The following is an 11,661-nucleotide window of genomic DNA, read 5'->3' on the forward strand; positions in this document are numbered from 1 at the left end:
ACGTAATAGAAGATGTACATCTGGATCTCTATAAATGGTAATCAATTTTTAAAATCTATCAATTTCAAACATCATCTGTGAAATAAGACATTATTCTGTAGAGTTAAATAATTCATCACAATCACTAGAGGCTCTAGACTAGAGTCAGGATGAAACAGGATCCAATATCCACTTGTGTTTAATTTTAGACTTTTCATGCCTCAGCTCACAAAAGAAAAAAAGCATAAATTTCCTTCTAAATTTCCATAGGCCTTTTGTAAACTCCACAGCTGCAGAGGTTAAATGGTTCAAATGACACATCATAAATGCAGGACAACTGAGTCTAATTAGCATCTTTAAAAGAATAATGTGGGGGGGGGCATGACAGTATAATAAAAGTTAGTATTTTACTTGAATAAGAACCTCTTTCTATAAATATGTGGAAAGCATACCTTATTTTCTTTATATTTACTGAGATCTGCTATGCAGTATTCCTTAAATAATTTATCATAGTATTTCTTAGCAAGTCTCTTCTCCCTAGATCCATAAAAATATAAATATACATTTAGAAACTCAACCACGGTCTGCTACTTTCAAGTGATGTCAAAGAATACATATGACATAAATATTAAAGTTTTAAGAGAACTATTACTTACATGTGCATGGAATATCTGGATACTAACTATCAAAAGTGGTTCACTCAGGGAGGGAAATTGGAGAATGACAGTCACAAATGAGAAGGAGAATCACTCTTCACTGTTTACCCTTTGTAATGTTTGGATTTAAAAAAACATTTTCAGGTATGACTTTTTTCCAAAACTTTAAAAATTAAAGCAGCAGCATATAATAGCATATTACAAGATAACACACAATACTGTAAAAAATAATGTTTTTGAAGACTAAGTCAAACACTGAGAAGTCAGTTAAAACCGCCAAAAATTACCAAAAGAACCAAATAATCCTAGGTATGATTTTATGTCCTTGATTCTGAACTGTTCTATGAAGGGGCTGAACACCTTGACTAAGTGACAAAAAACCACTCAGAAAACAGGAGAAACAGGACTAAAGCATTTGATGCATTATGCCTCTGATGGCTAATTACCAAGTCATGTCCATTTCGTCCTCCTCATTCCATAGGAATCTATGATTTTCTCGTATAACATCCAAGTCTGTCTTGTCATTTTCCCTGGAAAACAGAACTTTTTCAATTTAATACAAAAACAAAAGTAGTCAAATTTAGGTTAAATAGCTCTGTGAGTTTTGGAAAATTTTATTAAAAATATAACACATGAATATAGTTCTTTTGTGAGTATATACATTTGTTCATATATTTATAAAAATACTTCAGTATTTTCAAAAGGTACTTATAAAAAACAGTACTATAGAAGCAAGTTAAATGGATAAGGAATCTGTCTGTAGCATTGGTTTCAATTATACAAATGGTGCTAAGTTACCAAAGCTAGAATGAGAAACCTGACTAAACACTAAATGAATAAAGAAAAGTGAATGAAAATAAGTTTCAGAATCTAACCAAAAGTCTATAAAACACCACTCTGCTGAGATTTAATTTTAAAAAATATGAAAAGTTTTCCATATCTCATTTTACTACAGTTTCCTAGGTAGAAGACTGAGTAAAGGAGGAAGAGAGCCAAAGGGATTGATCTTTCAAAATAAAATGCTAACAGTCTGGGGGTAAAAAAAAAAAAAAAAAAAAGTGATTATTGGGAGATACAGGATAAATTGATAGGGGAGATAAATTGCGGGTAAATGAGATGGTACTAAAGTTTCTCAGAGCACTACCAACTCAGAAAATTGTTAGAGGGAAAAAAAAACCTCACATAAAACTAAGAAGTTCTAAGACCTGTGCACACTATAGCAGTACAATTCACAATTGCAAACCTATGGAACCGACCAAAGTGCCCATTAACCAATGAGTGGATAAAGAAAATGTGGTGTGTGTATATATATACACACACCATGGAATATTACTCAGCCACAGAAAGGAATGAAACGATGTCTTTTGCAGTAACTTGGATGGAGCTGGAGGCCATTATTCTAAGTGAAGTAACTCAGGAATGGAAAACCAAATATCCTATGTTCTCATTGACATGTGGGAGCTAAGCTATGAGGATGCAAAGGCAAAAGAGTCATATAATGGACTCTAGGGACTTAAGGCGGGGGAAGGCCGGGAGGGAGGTGAGGGATAAAAGACTACATTTTAGGAATAGCATACAGTGCTCGGGTGATGGGTGCACTAAAATCTCAGAAATCACCACTAAAGAAGTTATCCAGGCAACCAAAAACCACCTGTACCCCAAAAACTATTGAAATAAAAATAAAAATTAAAAAACCAAAAACAAGGCCAGGGGCGGTGGCTCACGCCTGTAATCCCAACACTTTGGGAGGCCGAGGTGGGCAGATCACCAGGTCAGGAGATCGAGACCATCCTGCCTAACATGGTGAAACCCCGTCTCTACTAAAAATACAAAAAAATTAGCCGGGCGAGGTGGCGGGCGCCTATAGTCCCAGCTACTCGGGAGGCTGAGGCAGGAGAATGGCGTGAACCAGGGAGGCGGAGCTTGCAGTGAGCCGAGATCGCGCCACTGCACTCCAGCCTGGGCGACAGTGAGACTCCTTTTCAAAAAAAAAAAACAAAAACAAAAACAAAAAAACACAAAAACAGTAACAAAACAAAACAAAACAAGAAGTTCTGACAGAAGAGTCAAACATGGGAAGGACTTTGATGTGCTGTTTACCTTTTTTAAAAAGCAATCCCAAACATTAAGGTCTAAAAATTTCCTTATTTCAAAGATCCTTGCCAAGAAGACACATGGTATACCTCACATATCCTTTTATCACCAGGGTTGTGCCCAGCTCAGCACGTATAGAGTCTACCTGAGGCCTGTTCAAAGAAATTGGATTCATGAAGAGCTACTCAGTTAGGACCTGTGGATGGTATCTCTACCTTATAATATAAAAAAGAAACTGGGGCCAGGTACGGTGGCTCACGCCTGTAATCCCAGCACTTTGGGAGGCCAAGGCGGGTGGATCACGAGGTCAGGAGTTCAAGACCAGCCTGACCAAGATGGTGAAATCCCGTCTCTACTAAAAATACAAAAATTAGCCAGGCATGGTGGCAGGAGCTTGTAATCCCTACTCGGGAGACTGAGGTAGGACAATTGCTTGAACCACGGCAGCAGAGGCTACAGTGAGCTGAGATCAAGCCACTGCTCTCCAGCCTGAGCAACAGAGTGAGACTCCATCTTAAAAAAAAAAAAAGGCAAACTGGAATAGAAAGCAGGGAAGAATGACAGAATCAGAAGGCACAGTAGCTGTGGGTCTTTAAAGTTCTCCATAACCCACATTCCCTTCTATGTAAACTTCCTGATACTTACCCCAAACGCTTGAAATCTTCTTTTTTGCCACCATAATATAAAATGTAGTCATTTACAAACTTTGTATGTCTTTGATACTGAAATGCAAAAAATTAAGGATTTTATTCTCTCAGGAGTTGTTTGGTGTCATAATATATTGCCGATTGGGGGTAAAAAAAAAGCATAGTATGAGTCTATTTAGTTTTTTAAAAAATATTCACCGCTGGGCGTGGTGGCTCATGCCTGTAATCCCAGCACTTTGGGAGGCCGAGGTGGGCGGATCACGAGGTCAGGAGATCGAGACCATTCTGGTTAACACGGTGAAACCCCATTTCTACTAAAAATATAAAAAATTAGCTAGGCGTGGTGGCAGGTGCCTGTGGTCCCAGCTATTCAGGAGGCTGAGGCAGGAGAATGGCGTGAAAACAGGAGGCGGAGCTTGTAGTGAGCCGAGATCAGGCCACTGCGCTCCAGCCTGGGCAACACAGCGAGACTCTGTCTCAAAAAAGTAAACAAATAAATAAAAATAAAATATAAAAGTATTCACATAGTATACATGCTTATACATTCAGAAAATCTAGAAGGGTATATATTAAATTGTTGAAAGTGAAGATTGTAAAGTAGAGGCTTTCTTTTGAATATTTTTCAAGCATACACTACTCTTGTGATAAAAATATATCTCCATCTGGGGAGAAAGACAGCTTCTTATTCTATTGCTGAACTGCATATAGCCTCCTACCACCACTCATTCTAATAATCACAATATGAAAAATTTAAAAATTATAGTTTCTAAAAGTAGAGTAGAATTTATCTTTCATTATCATAAAATATAATTTATCTATTTTAGTAATGATAAAGCCTCTAAGTAGAAGATGCAACTTTTATAATATGAAATCCTAACATTAAACTTTCAAAAAAAGCAAATATAAAAAATCAGTTTTTATATTGTCTTTTAAATTCAAAGAATAAAATGCCATGTTTACTTTCAAAGCAGTGTAACAAAATATATGAGCATTTTACTGTTTTAAAAAGCTCAACAGCTCTCTCTCTAGAGCCAAACATGCATATAATAGCTAACCTCGCCTTCTACAATACTCTGTGACTATTACATTAAAGATATACAGTGATTTAATTGATCATAATGTGTACTAATAGACAATTTAATCAGACAGTGATATTTTTATATTGTAACAAACCAGTTACTATTTCAGGGGGGAAAAAAAAAGAAAGAGAGAGAGAGACAGAAAGAAAAGCCAAATATCTGGAGATCTGGATTCCAGCTCTCGATCTACCACTAACTGGTCACGTGACCATGGCAAATCATGTAACCTCTTAGAGCTGGGGTCAGCAAACATTTTCTGCAAAGGGCCAGATGGTAAATATTTCAGGCTTTGCAAGCCATATGGTCTCTGTTGCAAATGCTCAGTTCTGCCATTTTAGCATGAAAGCAGCCAAAGACAACATATAAATGAAGCATGGCTGTATTCCAATATAATTTTATGTACAAGAACAGGTGGCGGGTGGAACTTTTGCTTCCGGGAAGATGGAGTAGGCAAAGATGTACTTCTCCCTATTCCTCATACTAACAACAACTAAAATTCTTGTAAATTATATATCAAATATAAAAAGACTCTAAAAGGTAGAGGGAAGAAGGCATACCACTAGGGACCTCCTGAAGACCTATGGTATGACATGATAGCAAGTTCCCTAGGTTTTCTTTTTGTCTCATATATCCTAGATTTGGAGGTAAAGAAGCTGACAACCTGGAAACACCAACAGGCACGGACTAAAAAAGCCTCAACAAAAGCCTGTTCTCTCTAACCAAATGACCAAGAGTCAGTTCAGCAAGACAACTTTTAGACAATAACTACTTTACTCTTGTCAAACAACCCAAAGAAAACTGTGGCTCCCAGTCAGAATCGCAATTATTAAAAAGTCAGGAAACAACAGATGCTAGCAAGGTTGTGGAGAAACAGGAACGCTTTTACACTGTTGGTGGGAATGTAAAATGGTTCAACCATTATGGAAGACGATGTGGCAATTCCTCAAGGATCTAGAACCAGAAATATCATTTGATCCAGCAATCCCATTACTGGGTATATACCAAAATGAATATAAATCATTCTATTATAAAGATACATGCACATGTGTGTTTATTGCAGCACTATTCACAATAGCAAACACATGGAACCAATTCAAATGTCCATCAATGATAGACTAGATAAAGAAAATGTGGTATATATACACCATGGAATACTATGCAACCACAAAAAGGAACGAGATCATGTCCTTTGCAGGGACATGGATGAAGCTGGAAGCCACCATCCTCAGCAAACCAACACAGGAACAGAAAACCAAACACCACATGTTCTTACCCATAAATGGGAGCTGAACAATGAGAACACATGGACACAGGGAGGGGAACATCACACACTGGAGCCTGTGGGCAGGGACGGGCGAGGGTGACGGGTTGACAGGTACAGTAAACCACCATGGCACATGGATACCCTATGTAACAAATCTGCATGTTCCGCACATGTATCCCAGAATTTAAAGTAATAAAATAAAATAAAGAAAAAAATAAAATAAAATAAATCCTCAAACACAAAACAAAAAACAAACCAAAAAACTGTGGCTCCATCTCCACCTATGCCAGAAAAGGAGTGTCTATACTTTCACTCTCACCAGGCTCTAACTAGGTGCCCCCAATGCAGTGGGTGTCAGAGAAGGCAGAGCAAATGTTTAAATGCTAAAGGAACAAATGGCAGGTGAGATCCATGGAAAAGCTAAGCTACTGGGTTAGGAGATAAGAGGAATAAATCAATTAGTGACACAACGGTACTTCTTTAACTTAAAGAAAAATATTGGAATAACACAGTGAAACAGATGATTACAGGTAGGGGGCGTATCAAATTGACACTGTCTCCTTCTCCCAATTCTGATCACAGCAATAAATACCCAAAGATACTTCAGTTCTTGCTTGGTCTTTCTTTAATTCTCCAATATTCTCAACAGCAGTATGGATGGCCAGCGTAGCAGTTAAGCGTCATTAGCCAGTCTTATTAAAAAACTGAGTTGAGAAATGGCTATAACCAGAAGGCAGGGTTTATCTTAAAGATAGCTTTAAGTCATGCCTAAAAATTAAAGCCATGGCAGGCCTGAGGACAGTCCACAGGCAGGCCTCATTTTATTTCTACTTTTTCCTTAGATCCAGGGACAGGCTGGATAGACCTAATTTTAAATACAAGTTTTATAGAGACCTTAAATAGCAAAGAACCAGGTAGGAAAAACATAAATTAAAATGAGACTAAAGAAGTATAGGAAAAGGAAATGTTGAAAGCTTGAAAAAACAATTAGGAAAATATATTTGCAGATTCATGTACTTTATAAACCTATTTATAGAGTACTAGTAATATGTTTCATTATTTTTGTCTCTAAATCTTTCCTATATATTACTAAAAGAGAATTGTACCCAAAAGTATAAATGGCAAAATCCTACATCACTAAATACTTATCTTTAAAAATAAAAAGGCCTATTTGACTTCACAAAATTTTATAAAACAAAAAAGCAGACTTTAAAATATTCTACTAGTTATAAAAATCTGGAAATACAAAAAGGATACAGCATCCATAGCTATGAGATGAAACCTTCTATTTCTTGCTTCTTCCCTGTTAAAACAAATTTTTTTAAGAAAATTCAAAATGTCTATATTCAAATTAACATAATCAAATCTCTTAGTCCATAGTTGATGAAGCAACTTAAACCAAGAAATAGAATTGACATTGAAATACCATACCTATCCAGCAATTCCGCTGCAACTTGTTTATGGGCCACCTTTCCATGCTTTTCTTTCTGAAATGGTTTTTGGAGCAGTAAGTCATCTTCAACTGTCCTGGTATATTAAGAAGAAAATAAGAGTTCATTTTTTCCAAAGGTTATTTTCTAATTCTTTATATTTTCATAATTGGAATATACTTTAAAGAATGTAAGTCTTAGCTTTAAGGAGACTCACTGATCTTCAATGAGATATTTTACATTTCCTTAAATAGCTTAATTAATACCTTAACGTTAATACCCATAACATGGGGAAGATGAAACTAACAAAAGCATGGACTCTAGTGTCATATCACCTAGGTTCCTGATTCAAATCCTAATTCTGTCAATTACTACTTTAATCTTAATAAGACTCGATTATATATCTCTTTGTTTCTTAATTCTCTATCTGTAACATAGTGATAAGGAAGTTTATGGTAATTAATAATAAGCAAAAAGCAAGGCTGATTATAGAGAAAACAACCATAGGTCAAGTTCATCCAAACTGTGGGCCTCATGTGGCCCAGGATAATTTTGAATGTGGCCCAACACAAATTTGTAAACATTAACACATTTGTTCACAATTTTTTTTAACCTCATTGGCTATCATTAGTGTATTTTATGCAGGCCCAGCACTGCTCCAGGCCAACAGTGTGAGCCAACAGATTCACAACTGTGTGTGCTCCACTGTAGTGCGTGGCCCAAGACAATTCTTCTTCTTCCAATGTGGCTCAGGGAAGCCAAAAGATTGGACACCCTGCCATAGACGATCAGCCCTAGTTACAGTGATGAATATAATCCTGGAGCAGAGTATCCAACTAGATTTGCTCAAATTCTGTTCTTACAAAGTAATATTTTTGAATGAAAAATCTAGAAAATGTAAAGCATCAAAAATGTAATTATAATTAGTACTATCCTTTGAGTTATCACAAAGACTAAGTATCCTACAAAAATGTTCAGACACTGTGAGTATGCCTAATATATTGCTCTCAGTGTGAAATGATAAGCCAATTTCTATAAGTTTGCTTAGCAAAAATTAGTCAACAGCCTGGTGTGTAAGTCTGATTAGTATACATCAGTCAACCACTCCTGAGTCAAAGTATAAAACTGAGTTTCTATGCACTGAAAGCTAAGAACAATGCTCCTACGCACAGCAGCTCCACCAAGACGTATCCTGCTTATAATGCACAGGCTTTATGTGCTAAGAGTTCTTGTTTCTTGCAATTCAATAAAACCTTCCTTGAGCTTCTTCCCATGACCTCTTAGTCTGCTCATTCATGTATCCATAAGAACTGTGCTGCATTATACTTTCATCCTCCATATTAACTTCACTTTGAAGGCAAGTACTGGCAAAAGACCACCATTCACGCCCCTTCTGAGCTACATTTGCAAATAAACAGTCCTTGACAGTTGAATGAAAAATATATGCAATGAAAAGGTTTCACTGATTTCTGATAAGATTCCAGAAATCTGAAACTCTTCTTTCCCTTTCAATAAACCCCTTCACAGAATTAATGTTTTATTTTTCCCACAATTGTTCTCCAATTTTTAATCAATGTATTAATTTAATGAAAACTTCACTAGAGCAACTGTCTTCACATGTAAACACAATTCAAAAATTTCACTCTTAGTTATTTATGCTTCATATTAATCTAGAAAGGATGTGAGAAACAGATCAATAAAAAAAATTACTTACCTTGTTTTCCTTTTGCTGGATTCTCCACAGTGTTCATCATCACTAAAATCAGAATCGTAGCCTCCATGGCCATGCATCTGTAAAGGAGTACAAAGCTATGTAGAATCTAGGTTGCCAATTGTCCAGGAAACAGAATAATTAAAAAATAAGTTACAGTTTTAAAGGATCATTGTGGGCAGATTCCTGTTCACAGGCCATCTAGCCATCTAAAACTTTCATTCACTTTTAAATAAGAGACACACCTTTCAGAAAATGCATCAACATTTTTCACCCTTAATTGTCATTAGGTGAACAAAGAAGGCTACTCTTTGATCTTTTCATGGAAAACCAGGCCTAGAAGCTGCAGTGACTGCTTACAAGGTTTAGCAATGCTTCACTTTTGATTCAGAGTAGTAGTAATCACTGTGTGTTTATCACCAACTTTGTTCCAGACATTTGTGTTAAGTACTTTACAAACAATGCTTCTAATTCTGCAAGTCAGAAAGTTATCTTCATTTAGGAAAGAAGTAATCAAAGTAAAGTAAATCTATTTTACAAATCCAGTAAGTGGCTAATCTGCTCTACTTGATTCTTGTGCCCACAATTTCAACTACTCCAAATTTCCTCTCTGGAATATGATTTACTACATTCCAGGAGAATTACAGTACTTATGAACAGTACATCATCAATTGATGAAAATTTTCCTGTAATCTTTTTCAACATATGTAGAGATTTCCACTTTCTTTTGAGTTTCTTTAAGGTAAACCACCTTTCCCTTTGGACTAGTCAGCTTTCTCTTGTCTCATTTTATTTATCTAGTTATTTTTGGAGAGTCTTGCTCTGTTGCCCTGGCTAGAGTGCTGTGGCACCATGATGGCTCACAACATCCTCAACCTCCTGGGCTCAATTGATCCTCCCACCTCAGTCTCTCCAGGCTGAGACTATAGGAATGCACCACCACAGCTGTCAAACTTAAAAAAAATTTTTTTTTGTAGATAAGGGGTTTCCTCATGTTGCCCAAGCTGGTCTCGAACTCCTGGGCTTCAGCAATCCATCCACCTCAGCCTCCCAAAATGCTGGGACTTCATTTTTGAACTGAAACTCTTAGAAATGCTGGAAGACGTCAGTTGTCACTCAATTGTATTAGAAGTTCCTGGTTCCAGCTTTACACTGAATTTGGAACACACACTAAGATGGATGGATGGATTATTTGACTATTTGATGTCACAAATAACTAATTTACATGGCTGGAAGGAACAGTCCAGGTTAAATGATATATCAAATTATTAAAACTAATATAACGACAGCAAGTGCAGCAGGAAAAAGAGGAAAGAATTCCCTAAACTTCATTGCATTGGATCTATGATAAACGACATGTTTCTAGTCCTGGCTACCTTGAATAAGTCATTTCATCTCCCTGGACTTCATCTATTAAATAAGGTAGCTACGAGAAATAATCTTTAAGTTGTTTAAATCTTTAACAACCTTTAAAGTCTGTAACTCCACTTTCAAACTTAGGTGTGTGGGTATATACCTCTCTTCTCTGTCCCACTAAAATCCTAGAGGAAGATGCTAGTTAAGGTTGGAGACGAAGGTTAGAAAGCCACAGTTCCAACTCTACCCTCCCTTACATCTGTTATTGCCTTACACACCTGGATTTTACACCCTTTTTTAGGTCAACTCCAGCTGTCTTATCACATCTGTTCAAGCCATATTGTCCTCTCACTCTTTGTCCTATGTCCTCACTTTCTTTCCATCTTGATCGGGGTCAGCTGTAGCGTGGAGTTGAGAGATATATTCTGAGATCAGCCTACTAGAATTCACAGCCTGGCCCTGCACTTTCCATTTGTCTTTCTTTGGGCCTGTTCCTTAACCTCTCCAAGCCTCAGTGTCCTCATTTATAAAAAGAGGCTAGTAAGATGACTGACCTCATAGGAATGGAGATTAAATGAGTTACCTCATCTAAAGGGTTTTATCGTTGTCTTCTATAGTGAAACCCAATAAATGTTAACTATCATCATCATCATCTTGTCCCTCGCCCCAGGACACCACTTCCTACTCTCGCTCCTACTCTCCCATTTCTTTATTAGCTGGCCGCTCCATCCAACCCATACCTTTCTTAACTCACTGGTTGAACTAAAAAGCTCTCACTCGCTGCAGGCTACGAATCAACTGACAAGAGCCGGCAGAAACTCAAGAACGGAGATGCCAGGTGTCTCCAGAATCTGTCATCCAAAACAAAACCAAACAAAAACCGACAATCAACTAGTACTATATGAAAAGCAAGTTTTGAGGTCCTTCTCCCTGATGCCAAATATACCCACAGCCCTCGTCACACACCCTTTCCCTTCCTCCCTGTGTGCCAAGTTCGCCCCCGGAGTCGTCGTTTCCTTCTTTCCCGGCAGCTGCAGCGACGACCCACAGCCTGAGAGAGCCGCTGCAGGACAGGTCCCATGCGCCCGGCCGCGCAGCCTCCCCACAACCGCCGCCGCCGTCGCCCGCTACCCGCCTCTCCCTACGGGTCCCGACTGGGCACCACTTCCGGTCCTACACGACCACGTGTTACATCTAAATGGCACCGTCGCCCGAGTGCGCCGATCTTGTGCTACAGCCAGAACAGCTCCGGGAAACAAGGGCAGCGGGAGAAACGGCCCGGAAGGGACGAAGAAGCGCTCAGCTTTCGCCAAGTCGCCGCTCCCAGTTTTTCCCTGGACCGCCTTCCTTTCACCTCTAGGGAATCCGGCATCTAGTACTGCTGGCACTGCTTCCTGCTCAGCCCACGCCTCTCATTTGAAAATATATTTTGTTTTACCCTGCCT

The 11,661-nt window shown here is 38.0% G+C and overlaps 1 protein-coding gene across 5 annotated transcripts in view; it reads right to left on the reverse strand.

Moving 5' to 3' along the window:
• Positions 1-11,396, reverse strand: part of LOC103216281 (protein FRA10AC1) — a 52,633-nt gene extending 41,237 nt beyond the window's left edge. For 2 of the 5 annotated variants that reach the window (XR_005244176.2, XM_007963596.3), the window contains exons 1-7: positions 11,183-11,394; positions 8,864-8,940; positions 7,151-7,246; positions 6,977-7,022; positions 3,375-3,451; positions 1,082-1,165; positions 432-516 (exon numbers count right to left, since the gene is read on the reverse strand). Coding sequence is in view for 4 of the 5 variants with exons in the window: in XM_007963596.3 (XP_007961787.1) it covers positions 432-516; positions 1,082-1,165; positions 3,375-3,451; positions 6,977-7,022; positions 7,151-7,246; positions 8,864-8,940 (465 nt within the window). In the remaining variant the exon portion in view is untranslated. Of the gene's footprint in view, positions 1-431; positions 517-1,081; positions 1,166-3,374; positions 3,452-6,976; positions 7,023-7,150; positions 7,247-8,863; positions 8,941-10,494; positions 10,615-10,956; positions 11,068-11,182 lie in introns of all 5 variants that reach the window. The other 3 variants (XM_073019181.1, XM_007963594.3, XM_038009275.2) reach the window with 3 other exon arrangements.
• Positions 11,397-11,661: the final 265 nt, after the last annotated feature.

The sequence above is a fragment of the Chlorocebus sabaeus genome, chromosome 9 (genome assembly GCF_047675955.1).
Source record: "Chlorocebus sabaeus isolate Y175 chromosome 9, mChlSab1.0.hap1, whole genome shotgun sequence".
NCBI classification, from domain to species: domain Eukaryota; kingdom Metazoa; phylum Chordata; class Mammalia; order Primates; family Cercopithecidae; genus Chlorocebus; species Chlorocebus sabaeus.